The following is a 15,057-nucleotide window of genomic DNA, read 5'->3' as shown; positions in this document are numbered from 1 at the left end:
CCTCTCTCTCTGCCCCTCCCCCGTTCATGCTCTGTCTCTCTCTGTCCCAAAAATAAATAAAAAAATGTTGAAAAAAAAAATTTTTTTTTTAAAATAAAAAAAATAAAAAAATAAAAAAAAAGAAAAATAAAAACAAATTAAAGGTTGTCAAGATGATATCACTCTCAAGTTAATGTCCAGGGAATTGCACGCAATCCTGGGAAAAATCATCGAGTATGTTGTTCATATAAATGTCAACTGTCATATGTATTTCAGTGTGAGTTGGGGGGGATGTGAAATCTTGCAGTAGTCAATACTAAAAAGGGAATTTCTTTTTAAGTTTGTTTAGATAAATTTCAACCCTATTGTAGTGTTACTTACAATCTAGAATATAGAAAATGAGGAGAAATGTACAGAGAAATATAAAGTTAATATCAAATGAGTACTTACTATGTGTCAGACACTAAGTTATGCATTCTGTATGACTTATATTTTTAATTTTCATGACCATGTTAGGTGCAATTATTATTATTCCTATTTTACAGATAAGAAAATTAGACACAGAAATTAAAGAACTTGGTCAATGTCCCACAGGTAGTTAAGCTGCACACCTGTTATTTAAAACCACGTCAAAATCCAGAGTACACAAAATAAATCCCCTAAACTGTACTGATTTTTAAATTCTGGGGTGTGGCAAAATTTCAATTAATGATTTTGTTGAATTACTTAATTGCTTTTGAATCATTAAAATTATATTTCCCCAAGAAGTCCATTCATAGGTTTGAGAAATTATCCCTTGGGCACCCATTTAACTATGTTGCCTTTCCCTGGGTTGAAGCTGGGACTAGTTTTATAGGCAGTCATCTCAGCTAGGAGAAGCCTATAAACCAACCAGACAACATCTGAACTGAATAACCAGGGTTTCCAGATTCAGAGTATGGGTTTGGATGCTCTATAAGCAACAGAGATAGAAGATTACTTATAGTTCAAGAAGTCGAAACAGGCTGGTTTTATTCTGTTGGGGGGAAGACACTGCTTCCCCCAACACCTCCCTCTCCTTGCAGAAAAGAAAAACCTAGAAAAATGAAAGGTAAACATTTAGAGTCATGAAAATTACTGAATCACAGGAAAATAATCAGTAGCAGCTCTTTTTTTAATTGTTAAAATTGTGCCTTAATTTTTGAAATGAAAAGTTTTATGGAGACTAATATAGATATACACAAAGTTGCAAGGAATAATATGGAAATACTTGTGTACTTTTACCATTTTGCACCCAATGATAACATCTTGCAAAACTATACTATAATATCACAGCCAAGATATTGACACAGATACATCTGGGATGACTTTGACAAACTCAAAATACATTCAGCATTTACTCAGTCAATAAGGGTCCCATTTGAGCACTGTTTGTTATTGTATTTATGTGACTCTACCCAATGTTTATCTCCATTTCCTAAAAGCATGATTGACAGCAGTGACAGTTTGTCCTAGAAGGCTTACCTAGGGAGACAGCAGAGTCATGAGATTGTCCACTATCTAGTCCTTTCCTCTAAGATAAGCTTGCTCCTGCCTCCCATTACACTGTGCTTATTTAAGACCCCAAAGGCAGATTCATGGAGAATGATTTTCTTATTCTTCTTCTTATTTATTTTATCAATGTTAAGGAACATATTTCACAATGGCTGTAGTTCCCGCAAAATAATTGGAAATTTTGAAATAGTGCTATAAACCTCCCTTTGTTGAATGCATTTGTAAGAGCAAAAGTACATAAAGAAAAGAAAAAAAACAAGACAGAATGCATTCTGCATTTACTGAGTTTTTGTTAGAGAATCAGGTTTCTTCAAACTCTGAAAATTATCCTAAGAAGTCAGCTAAACAGTCACACTTTCAACATCAGTACCATTTCTCCCACAGGTTTCTGAATTCATAGAAATTATTTCATCTATTGCTAGCCAGCAGAAACACACTAGAGAAAATTTCAATAAGCTTGCCTTTTAGCCGAGAATAATTTGATTTTTAAAAAAGGGAGTTGCCAGGCTTTGTTTTTCCCCCTTTTCTTGTTTAAGTCACAATACCCTTAAATTTTGCAACAGGAATTTCTCATCCAGAAGTGTATTTTTTCATGCTCTTCTTTGTCTTGTGTTTTTACCATGTTATAAAGCTCATGCAATGAAATCCATACTGGGAGCAGAACAATCACACAGACTCTTGTTGATTTGGAGTATGATTCTTAGCACCTGCTGGTAAATTTTTTACTCCTATTTAACTCAAACACAAATTACTTCTTGAAGAACTGTGGGATAGACTAATCTTCAAAGGATAAGCAGATGAAAATAAGGGGAGAGAAACATTTCATATTGCTCATGTCACCTGATATTTTTCCTACGTTTTCAAAATTTAGAGAAGAGAAACAAAAGTGAGTTTTAGAAGTGTGCAATGTGTTTATCTTTCTATACCTTACCCCTTTTTAAATATTTCCTTACAGGGGACCTGGGTGGCTCAGGCGGCTAGGCATCCGACTTCAGCTCAGGTCATGATCTCATGGTTTGTGAGTTTGAGCCCAGGCTTAGGCTCTGTGCTGACAGCTCAGAGCCTGAAGCCTGTTTTGGATTCTGTGTCTCCCTCTCTCTGCCCCTCCCCCATTTGTTCTCTGTCTCTCAAAAATAAACATTAATTTAAAAAATAAATAAATAAAAATTTTCTTACAGACATAATTCAATCTCATCAGAACTAGATACATTTTTTAGGAATTTGCAAATAATACGATGACTTTCGGTGTCTATATATATGTCAACTAACATATCTACCAGGGGTTCAACAAAGATGCACAATACTATCAAAGTAGCATACACAAATGTGTTTAAATATGAGACTGTGTTATTAAAAAGTAACAGCAAAAATACAGAACAGTGACACCTAATTCGGTAATAACATCACCAACACTCTCCAACTTTCATTTAATTAACAGTTGTGCACATTTCTATCTTATTTCTGTTTTCTCCAGGGATTGGTAGTTCCTCAAAGCAAGCTCCATACCTTACTACACACCTTTCACACTGAAGACTAATAATGCATCACAAATAGTATGCACTTAATAAATATACTTGTTAAATTAGATGTTGTAGCTATTTTTATTCTACCAACTTACATGTAAAATATGAATATATTTATTTGTAAAAAAATACTGGGTTTTGAAATTCATATGTTTGTATGTAGAAAGGTGAAGAATAGCTTCAAGCTATTATTATGCTGCCCCATTCTTGTCACTTTTTAATTTGACGTTGAGCTTTGAGTAGGGACTGCACAATTCTGACACCCAGAGTAATGGAATAGGGTCAAGGCAGGCACAAAGAGATAAGTCAACAAATATTTTCCAGTAAATACCCAAGTTCATTGGAGGTAAGCTGATTTTTTTATGTGTTTTCAAGATTTTTTTTAAAGTGCTTGCATACTATCAGGAGGTAATGATAGTATAGTTTGCACTGCTTTCACTGAAAAGAAGCTGCCATTTGTATCACATATCCCATAATCAAAAGGGTTAAAAGTGAATAGGAAAATAAAGTATTAAGGGTCCCTGTACTGAAAGGCCCTTTACCTTAATACATTAAAAATATACAAAATCCACCCCCTTCAACTGAACAGCTTGTTCATTTTCACAAAAATGTAAACTGGGTGGTGTTACTGGGGTTTGGGGGAGTTATTTGCATGGTGATTATTAGCCTAAGAACAGTTTCAGTGGTTACTTTTAAAACAATTAGTCCAGAGTGTGTGCTGTCTGTATGTGTGTTTATGTGTGTATGTTATTAGAAACAGCCAAGAGACTGTAAGTGAAATGTTTTCCATTTAAGCGCTTTTTGTTCTACAGATGTTTGTAACAATTTTAATTTAAAATCTTAAGTACAAATACTTTTGAGTATCACTGATTTTTCAGTTACCGAATAATGTTTTTCTCCAAAAGGCTCAAAAATAAATTTAACCAAATGTTATCGCATGTATGTGATTCCTTTTTCTTTTGTATTTTTTTCTTCCTATATGACACAAGTTTAAAATGTAAGACTTTATTCCTTTGCAATTAGAGACCATGCACTTTCATATTTTCACACAGCAATGAATGAGACCCATAGCATATACTGACTGCCTTTCAACTGTGCACAGAACTCCTATTGAAATTAATGAGTTTCTGCCTCGACTGAGTGTGGTCATTTTATGTGGCCTGAAGTGGTCATTTTGTGATTTTCATATTAGTTGTTGCAGAGTATATTGTATACATCATTTCTAAAGTGCCTAGGGATCTTTAAGGAGGAAAGGTAGTGCATAAATTGAAAATATTGTTCCTTTTATTTAAATTATTCTATGTACAAGTTCTCTAAGTCATGCATAAATACACTACAAAGTACAAATCAGATGCACAAAGTTCCAAAAATAAAATTACTTTAAATCAGCAATTTAAAAATTATCCACTTTTGACATACTTGTCATCCATTGAAAACAAATTGCTTAGTTTTCTAATTCAGCAGAAGACATCAAACCAGTGCATGCAGAAGTAAAGCACTAAGAGTGTAAAAGAGAATATAAAACTTGAACTTCCACTGTAGTTAATAGACTGGAGCTCTCAGTGTGGGCAGTAGACCCTTTGTCCTGCCACTGCTTCCATACCAGCTTCCTTAGATGTGTCCTTAAGGAGGCCAGTGGAGAACATCCGTAGACTCAACACGGTCTTTATCCATGGGCAGTGATAGAGGGAAGACTCTGGTTGGATGAAAGAGATACTTTGAAATATTACTTTAGTTTTAACTTTAATATAAAATCTAGAGAAGTTTGGATTTTTTTTCTGACAGGGCATAACATAAAACATGAAGGTGAATAAGGAAAATGTGTTCTCTAGAATTTCAACCATTCTCACTCCTAAAGCTCAGAATTCAGAATTTTAGGTTTAAACATACTCAGCTCCTCTTTTTATGATAAAATAATTCATTTGTAGAAAATCACTGTTCGCTCCTGAGCAAGTCAATCCCTATCCCTTAACGGTGGCTATAGTACATTGTTTTCAACAGACACAGTCTCTGATTATGACAATAAATCTCACAAATCTGACTTTTTCTGTTATTTTTCTATGCTCCACAAGTTCAAGACAGACTTCTGCTTTTGATTCTGACCTTTCTACATATGTATATATTTGTGTTCCTGTGGCAATAAAGAATAAAAAATGGATGTTAATAAAACATGAATACTACCAACACCTCTGCAAGTACAATGTGAATTTGTAAAATATTAAGAAACATTATATTCTGTTGTGCAGTGAATCCACTCAACTTTATTCTGCAGTTTGGGATCATGTGCCACTTGAAGCCCAATTAAGAACTGCCCCTGGCCCATAGCCTTCTATTTTCTGTGCTTTAAAAATATGATATCAAGCGGTGATCTTAGCAGGTGGTGTGTGGCTTTCTGTGTTCAGATTGCAAGTATTATGGAAGAGAAAATCTTTCACCAAATATGAATTCTATGGAGCAAACCACTCTTTTATATTGGTCTGGGGGGATACCAACACTTACTTTACAAGGAGACTTTTATAGCAGGCTTTTCCATATCTGTGAAAGGGGAACAGAGCAAAGGCTTGTCTCCAGTCTGGTCAAATCAGCCATATTATAATGCAGATTCCCCAGTATGTGAAAAATAATTGGAGAAGATGAGAAGCAAGCAATATGAAAAATGTTTACATGGCCTCCCTTCCTCCCCAGGAATCAATGCTGATATAACAGACATTGTTTAGAAGATGTCAATGCAAGCAGTCAATACAGTGTATGTGTGTCAGAATTTGGGAGAGGATCACTCAAACTAGATTTTTTGACATATAGATAATGTTATGCCCAGAATTCGTGATCCCCAAAGACCACCAGGGAGCCAAGTCCGATGCAAAAGCAAAAGAGCCTTTATTTGAGCTAGCTCGAGCTCAATCCCCTACCTGCACCAAGGCAGCATGAGATACCGGGGAGAGAGAGCGAGTTTCAAAAGCACAAAGGTTTTATTGGGGTCTAGGGGCATTTGGTGAGGTAATGCCTGTGGCCTCAACCGATTGGCTGGGGAAGGATCGTGGTCCTGTTACACAGGTCGCCAGCCTTGTTTTGATTGGGATGTTTGAACAGGTGAGCGGGAGGTTACTCAAGGGGAGGAGGTGTGGTCAAGGCGAAGGACACAGAACAAGATGGAGTTGGCCAGTGTAGGCCCGCCCTTTCAGATAAAACAAGAGGTTGATAGGATGACTTTTTTGTCTTTTCGATTAGCTATGCCAGAATAGTGTGGAAACAGTTTGAGTAGCTAGAGAGATGAAAAGAAAAGACATACCTAATGAATTGGTCAATGAGTTCATTTCTTTCTTGCCTTTGAGGACAGCCTGCTTTCTGTTACATCATCCTATCTGTATCCAAGTGTGAGTGTAGAAGGAGGGGAAGGTGGAGGGAGCAAGTTTACAGTTGTGAGTATGTGTCTATATACATATATTAAATACTGTAGAGTTTTACCCAAAACCCAGCTGTCCTAGGATTTTCTCCTTTAAAGAGTTAAGCCACCTGGTAATAAGGCTCTTTTGATAGTTGAGCAAACAAGCCCCCTGGAAGACATCCAGAAGGAACCCATCTTATACTAAATACTCCTTGATAACAATTACTGTTGTTAAGGGAATCCAGTGTTCTAGCTAGTTATATAATGTTTGAATAGGTATAAGTTCTAGTCTCATATTTATGAAAGAAAGCATAGTGATCTAGTGTATTTTTTAACTGGAATGCACAAAGGTTTAATTTTGTGGATTCTGTTTATAGAAACAATAATCTAGGTTCATGCATATGATCTTCCCTACCCCCACCTTCTTAGAGATAGCAGAATTTAACTGGATTTTGTTTGCATGACTTTATTCTCTTAAATGATCCCCTAATTTTAGAAATGTTCTACGAGCAGTGTTCTTAAGAAAAGGTACTTTTGGGGTGCCTGGGTGGCTCAGTCAGCTACGTGTCTGACTACAGCTCAGGTCATGATCTAGCAGTCCATGAGATCGAGCCCCGCATAGGGTTCTGTGCTGACAGCTCAGAGCCTGGAGCCTGTTTCAGATTCTGTGTCTCCCTCTCTCTCTGCTCCTCACCTACTCGTGCTCTGTCTCTCAATCTCTCTCTCAAAAATAAATAAAAATTTAAAAAATTCAAAAAGAAGAGGTTCTTATTAAAAAAAACCCTTAATTGATTTCAAATATATTTTATATTCACTTTTCTTAATGCTTTAAAAATTAACATCTGTAAATGAGTAAGTTGGAGGCTATTACTATTTTTAAAATTACTATTCGGTGGCAAGTGTAAAAAACGTTCTATCCTTTTATTTTACAGAATGGATGAGTGCAAGTGATACCAATTTACACTGTAGTGTTTTGCATCATTACTTTTCCTTCATTTGAAAACTTTCTGAAAGAGCCACATTTTTGGATTTTTAAATGTCAATTCATAGAAATAATTTCCACAATTCTTAGGTTCCATATGTCTTTAAAAATATGACAGGTGAAAAAAATACATTATTTTGGGGGGAAAACCATGTTGTAACTTCTAATTATTTCCCACTAACCCATTTTCCCCTATTCTTTACCTCCCTCCTTACTAAAACAGATATTTTAAGTAAAAACAGAAATTTATGTTTCTACTTAAAGCCTACAAGCAATTTGGGGCACCTGGGTGGCTCAGTCAGTTAAGCATCTGACTTTGGCTCAGGTCATGATCTCCAGGTTTATGAGTTCAAGCCCCGCATCAGGCTCTGTGCTGACAGCTTAGAGCCTGGAGCCTGCTTCAAATTCTGTGTTTCCCTCTCTCTCTCGGCTCCTCCCCCGCTCATGCTGTCTCTCTCTCTCCTTCAAAATAAATAAAAACATTAACTTTTTTTTTTTAAAAAACCTACAAGCAATTAAAACAACAGTAGCATCCTGACTTGGGAGCAAGGAGAATATCTGAATGCTAAATATTTCCAAGGGAACAGTGTTTGATTTTATTGAAAACAAACACAGCTCATGTACTAATGCAGGCAATAGTTTCCCTTACCCTTTTCTTTTTAAAGATAAGAAATCTATTCCCAGGATTAATATTTCTCCTTTTTTATTCTTGGGAAGATATATGCTGGAGGATAGTAATCTATTTACCTTTTGTTATGCATACAAAGAGCCATGCCCATATATACAATCAATGTCTACATACAAACATACACTTGATTCACATATTCGACTTTGTTTAAATATCTGTAGCATCTAAATACTTGCTTTTTTCACATCCCACCCCCTCCACACTCACCCTTTCCACAATATATTCATCTTCTATTGTTCTGATCAGGTGATAGGGATGAAACTTTTAAATTTACCTATTAAATATTATTCTTTTTGAACACACCAATTATAATTGGAGAGAAAGCCACTGCTATGAAGGCTTAAGAGAAACTAAGGCCAAAGCTGCTTTCCCTACAAAGGCTTTGGTTGGGAATGGGATGGTAGCAACTTCAATACAAAGAAAGTCCCAGGCAGAGGCACCAACATCCCCTGAATTTTAATGAAAATGTTATGTAAATGCTATAACTAGGTTAATAAAGAGGTCATCATGAAAGCCAAATAAGCCTTAGTTATATTTTAAGAGAAAGAAAAGAGGCGGTAAAGGAAACAAATCTCTCAAATATGTATAAAATATATTTATCAGTAATACATAGTAAAAATATTGATAGTACAGGTGTCTAGATCTATAAACTTATATAAGTATCTCCTAAAACATCTGTTTATGGCCCTATCAAAAACTTTAAAATATATTGCTAGTTGGTTTCTGTGTACTTTAATGAGAAAAGCTATAACATTTTAATCAATTCAAAATTCATATAGGATATTGAAATAGAAAGAGGTTAGTTGGTATGAACAGAAAGAGAACCAACAAGTTTAAGACTATATGTTTTGTGATTGTAGGTACATCTCTATGAAATCAGTATTATTTATGGAGATATGCCAATGGGCATACAAAGAACATGTAGTATATTTCATACACAATACTGGCATGTGCATTGTGCACGGTGCAGCTGTAAATATCAGGCAATTGAAAAAATGCAGGATATTACATGTGATAATTATTACTTATTAAAGTGATTAAATAATTTTTCTTTGCCTAACAAGAAACATTTCAGAACATGGGTTGAGAATGGTTTTGCTGTTGGAGAGTTGTAGTTAAACGTCTTGCTTATTGCTTAATAAAAATCTACGAAAACAAAAAGTTGGATAAGTCTTGGATACAAGACTTTTGTCTTGTAGACAAAAGTTGGATATGTACAAAATCGTAAAACACAACTGCTTCTGATTTAGTAAATTACTCCTTAGCCATTACTCTGCTACAGATAATTGTCCTTTATTTTATGGAGGGCCTTGTGGCAAAATAATAGAGGTGAAGTGGTATATGGGAGTGGGAAGAAGAGTAATAAATTGAACTTTTCTTCCAAATGTCTCTGTGTAATGATTTTTTCTTCCCCTAAAGTCATATAGGAATGAATAGAATTCATCATTAGCGGGCAACACTAAGTGGACAACAGTTTATCGGAGTTTCTGAGCCCAAAGGGAACCTTAAGAAGGAGAGCACTTCTTACATTTAGTCATCTTTTCATCCTTCATCAGGTGAATGAGAGATCATCTACCAGAAGGTAATGGTCCCTGACCAGAAGAGAGGTGGTTGCATGGAAGCAAGATGAAAGCCTCAGCGAAGGTCTGGGTCCAGTTTCAAGAGGGGCTGTTTTAGAGAAAGGTCTGTCTGCTGGACTAGAGACAGATACTCCATTCAGAGAACATTAACAATATTGCAAGTCCTGAAATAACCCCCCTATCCCGCCGGGTTTCCCCAGGCCATTTCCCACCATTTGGGGTGTGTTTTGCTTGAGCATGGGCATGTGCAAGATAACAGGCCACGCTGTGAGTGTATGAAAAGCCAAAAGTCAGAGGGAGAGAATCAAGAATCAAAACAATGACTAATGATTTCTAAACTTAAGCAGAGCAGATGCAGTGCTCACCAGAAATGTGTCTCTATTTAAATGCTTCACTTCACACACCACACAATAAAGAAAGGAAGAAAGAAAGAAAAAAACAACGATTTTTTTGGAAAAATGTTTTATTTAAATGTTTTATTTTAAATCTTTTACGACCATAAAATATTGCGTCAGTATAAACCCCTTGACTAAAACTGTTCACATCAAACATTACAGCGAATTGTTTTCTTTTTGACACCTGACTCATCTTTGAGTTTTCTTTTAAACATAATGCAGAATTTATTGAAAATAAATAATTGCTGGCAACTGCAATAGGCAATTTGAATAAAATAGTTGAAAAAGCAACTCTTAATGAAAATAGTGTTTATTATACATCAGTTACTAAATGAATAAACTAAATGATCTTTCTTTAAATTAATAACTTCAAAAACGTTTAATATACAAAACTGTACAATTATAAAGTCGGCAGAAATATTTGGGTTAACTCAGGTTTGAACCAGAGCGCTTAACTGCGAAGAAAAAAAAAAATTCAAACCAAAAAACCCTAACAGTTGTAAAACACGAACTCAGTGTGGGAAAACAAAACAAACAAAAAAATTCCAGAACGAAAACCCATCTACGAACAGAATGCAGAGGCTTCACAAAAAAGAAAATGGGTCCGGGATTTGAATTAACACATGTTCTTCAACCTGCAGCTGAGGGAGACACAGTGCGGTGCACCAGAGGCCTGGAAGCCCATACTAGCGCATCCTCCAGAAGGAGTCCTGGGCTTTTTGGTCCTTAGGTAGTTTGAGGCTTTGTCTGCCAAAGCTGCACCTGAAGGCCAGGCAGGCAGCCTAGGCATGCGGAGCCCCCAGCCAGGTCCCGCGGACTGTGTCTGGGTGTTGGGTGCTTGGCCGGCCCTGCACATGTGTGCTCATTAAGAATGAGGTGCCCTGTGGACCTGGCGTGTAGACAGGAGAGTTAGCAATAAAGCCACAACAACTGTATATTTTTTGGATTTCTACACAGCCTAGAGAGATTTTATGTAGTTTTTGTTTTTGTAAATAGTAATAGGATACACGCATCTATCTACTCACACATTTCCACGCGCAGTCATGCACACACGCACAGACATACACACACAGATTAAAAAACAGAAACAAACAAACAAACAAACAAAAACCCAGAAACCGAGCCACCAGGGCGCTCGCTATCTAGCTTAATCATCGCTGTGGGCTTCTACCAGCTGTGCTTGTCTGGGACGCGGAGACAGCTTCGCGTGAAACCACTCTGAGACAGCGGTATGTATACACCGGAGAGGAGGTGGTACGAAGCTAGACCAGAATCCCTATGACCTTTGCCAATCATTTCATTGTCGTTCTGCACGGAGCAGGGAGCACCTGTCCACCACCCCACTTGCCACCCCTCCCCGATGGTTTCTCACTCGGAGAGCAGGCAGTGAACTGAAGGTGAACCGAATTGGGAGGCACTCAGTGAGTCTGTCGTCGCCAGCGTCTCGGGATAGTCCTCTCCAGCGAAAGAAAATGTGTGTGAATACAAAGTCCTTGGCCTACGAAGGCCAAGGTGGAGTCGCGCTGGTGGTCCTGGTGAGGCATGGGGCCCTTAGGGAGCTCTGAGTGAAGGCATTCCGGACTTCAGTAGGTGCGGAGGTCTCTTAGCACCGCAGGCTGACCTCTTTTGCCGGGTGCCACAGCCAAACCCTTTTATGGCACCGGGATCTGCGCTGTAGAAGCCTGCGAGGGCTCCACAGATCCGAGAGGGAGGGCAGAAAGCTTCAACATCACCTCTCCTACTTCGCTGTAGTTTGCAAACCCAATAGGTTGCCTATTCTGCCTATCCCAGGCACTGTGCCCTCCGAAAAAATTACATATATATCTCCAATACCATCATCAACAACTCTCTCCATTGTACCTCTTCTCTCCATGCAGATTTAGGATAGGGAGTGGATGGACAGGTGGACATCTCTTCCCCTCCTCCTTCCAGTCCCCCTGCCTTTTTTAAGCAATTAGAAAACCATCAGCTCAATGAAGGAATAATAATAATAGCAACAATGTGGAGTGGCCGATTAGGTACAAATTATCTCACAAATATTGTGTACAGCTTGTAGTAAAACACCGCAGACATTTAGAAACACTATAGAAGTTTAAAAAAATGCAAAACTAGTCTATTGTAAAACAGATTTCACCTGAAATACAGCTGCTATAACCAAGGCGCTGAAAGGTTATTCAGAGGCACACATCTGTCTTCCCACCCCCCCTTCCCCATCCCTACCCCACCCCCACGTTACCCCACTCCTTGTTCATTAAAGAGAGGAGCAACCAAACAAACCTTACTCAAAGTAAACAATATGTTTTGATCAGCAGAAAAGGTTGGAGGAAACAGTCGCCCTGGCGGCAGGGTATGTGAGGTCCCCTCCTGAACTGCTTAACACTACTGTTTATCAGCCTTGAGAAGCTGGAATGCGTGTGTGTGTTTCCTTTCTTAATATAAGTTAGAATCCCCTATTGAAAAAAAAAAAAGGAAGAAAAAAAGATGAGAGACTGAAGAGCCCTATCTTTATATCTAGCTATTGCTATCTCTCTAGATAGCAATAATAAAGCTGAAGTGAAAGGAAGAGAGTGGGAGAGAAAGAGAAATCCGCGCTGCTCCCAGTGCGGCCGGCCGCTTCCTTGCTTTCTGCAGTCAGAGATCGTGGCAGGACGTGTCTGTTTTCACGGTGTGTGAATAAACCTCATGTGGCTGCTGATCCCCTGGTGGAGTCATTCTTTTCTCTTTCTGTCTTCGATTACAGAACCAGACACGCACCACTTCTTTCTCCAACTGGAGGCTGTCTGCCAGCGAGGAAATCTCCTGAGCGGCAGGCTTGGGACACTTGAGGAAATGCGTTTCCAGTACGCCCTTGACACTCACCTCGATGGAGGTTCGCTTCTTGCGCTTGCGGCCCTGAGCAGCGATTTTGTCAATGCTGGTCGGGCTCCCAGTGGACGAATCAGCCTCCTCCAGCCACTTGTTCAGCAGCGGCTTCAGCTTGCACATGTTCTTGAAGCTCAGCTGCAAGGCCTCGAACCTGCAGATAGTGGTCTGTGAGAACACGTTGCCGTACAGTGTGCCTAGCGCCAGCCCCACGTCGGCCTGCGTGAAGCCCAATTTGATTCTTCTTTGTTTGAACTGTTTGGCGAACTGTTCTAACTCATCCGAGGTTGGTGTCTCCTCGTCCGAGTGGTCTTGGCAGTGGTGCGAGCCTAGATCGCTGTGGTCTGGGGGATCCCGGAGCACCGGGTGTAGGCTCTGTGCGGAGGCGGAGGCCGGCGGTGGAGTGAGCCCTCCGTGCTCCAGCATGCCGCTCACGGTGAAGCCCGACTGCGAGTACACGTTAAGGGGTTGGCCGCTTGACGTGATGGACGGGTTCGGAGCCGGATTAGCCCCCCAGGCATTCGGATGGTTAGTGTGCGGAGAGTGGTGGGCGACGTGTGGTGAGCGGTGATGGATGATCGCACCCAGCTGTAGGTCTTCGCGTCCGGGCTTCACGTCCTGCTGGTCCAGAGGGTTGGCGGCCAGTGTGGAAGACCATGGGCCTCCATCGCCCAGACTGGTCACCCAATGATGCCCAAGAGGATGCGCATTGCTAGGAACTCCCTGCAAGTAATCACTTTGGAGAAGTTTCTGAGGGTTTCGGAAAGGACTCCCCTGCTGCATCCCCGCAGAGTCCGCGTGGACTAGGGAGCTAGAACTGAGAATGCTGTAGGGATTCGAGGCAGCTGTGGCCATGGTCGGTGAGGATCCCCTACTAGTTATAATGTGGCAAAGGCAGCAGCTTCAGCCTTTGACATCTATGGTTGGGGGGGAGCCAAAGCCGCAAGAGCGAGTTACCGGCACATGTGGTGACCAATTGCAGCACATCTCGGCCTGGCCAGCCACGGGCTTGGCCAATGGCCGCACGGGAGGCTGGGCTAGTTTTCCAAATTAGGCTGGCGAAGCTTAAGAGTTTCAGTGAGATCTGAGCAGGAAGTAAATCAATCTTTGGGCTCCATTGGTTGCCTGGCGCTGAGTGGCAGCAGCTCATTTGATTAACCCTTTCCCCCTCCCTCCCACCTCGGACTTCATGGACATTTGTAGGAGAGGGGAAAGTATCAAAGGGGAGTGTGTTTGTGCGTGTTTGGGGGGTTGGGGGAGATGGATAGGGGGTGAAGTAGAAAACTGGTTTTAGAATTCCTTTTGTATTATTTAGATTAATAGAAATCGTGAAAAAAAACATTATATATATATATATATATATATATAGTAAAAAAGTATAGTAAAATAGTATATATATATATATATATACTAATAAAGCAATATAACCAGGTGAAATGTCATCTAGATTTTAATAGATTTTTTTTAATCAAATTCATTTAACATCCTGGGTTAGTTGTGTGCAGGGGACTGCAAAACAAAATCTTCCTACAAACTTTGAGCAAAGGGAATTAAGAACTACTTTGACATGTTTTATTTATTTCATTTTATCATTTATGAGAAACTTGATACCAAGGTCAGAAAGCATCTAAGAAAGAGATGCCCAGCTTCTTCTGAAAATTTTGATTTAAGGCATGAAGAACTGGAAGATTTTGGGAAAATCTAATGTGATACTGGCAAAATTCATTTATTTTGAGGTTGGTCAATTGGATGACTTGCTTTTTGTTACTGCTCCATGTCAGCTCCCAACAGGGATCCCACAACTTCTTTCAGAGGCATTGTTTGCTGAAATGGGCAGCCGTCCCTCACACTCACCTCAAACACTCATGGGACCAACTCTCATTAGGTACATAGGGAAATGTTCTTGACTAACGTGCCTGATGTTCCCTAGTAAAATTGTTGTTAACAGGCACTGCCCCCCCTCCTCCTCCTGCTCCCAAACAAGCTGAAGTAAATATGAATTCTTTAGTGTACCCTGAAAATTCAGAGAGAGAGACAGAGAGAGAGAGACAGAGAGAGAGAGGAATGATGGCAGGCTGTTTGGCATTAAGTACCACTCCCCCAACACACATCCCTATCAGCTTGAATGTG

At 39.4% G+C, this 15,057-nt stretch overlaps 1 protein-coding gene across 1 annotated transcript; it reads right to left on the bottom strand.

Annotated features, from left to right (window-relative positions):
- Positions 1 to 12,696: 12,696 nt before the first annotated feature.
- On the bottom strand, positions 12,697 to 13,782 carry POU3F4 (POU class 3 homeobox 4). The gene has a single exon (XM_049644018.1). The coding sequence runs from the start codon at positions 13,780 to 13,782 to the stop codon at positions 12,697 to 12,699; it is 1,086 nt and encodes a 361-aa protein (XP_049499975.1).
- Positions 13,783 to 15,057: the final 1,275 nt, after the last annotated feature.

This window comes from Panthera uncia, chromosome X (genome assembly GCF_023721935.1).
Source record: "Panthera uncia isolate 11264 chromosome X, Puncia_PCG_1.0, whole genome shotgun sequence".
Lineage (NCBI taxonomy): Eukaryota > Metazoa > Chordata > Mammalia > Carnivora > Felidae > Panthera > Panthera uncia.
This window is presented reverse-complemented; position numbering and strand designations above follow the sequence as displayed.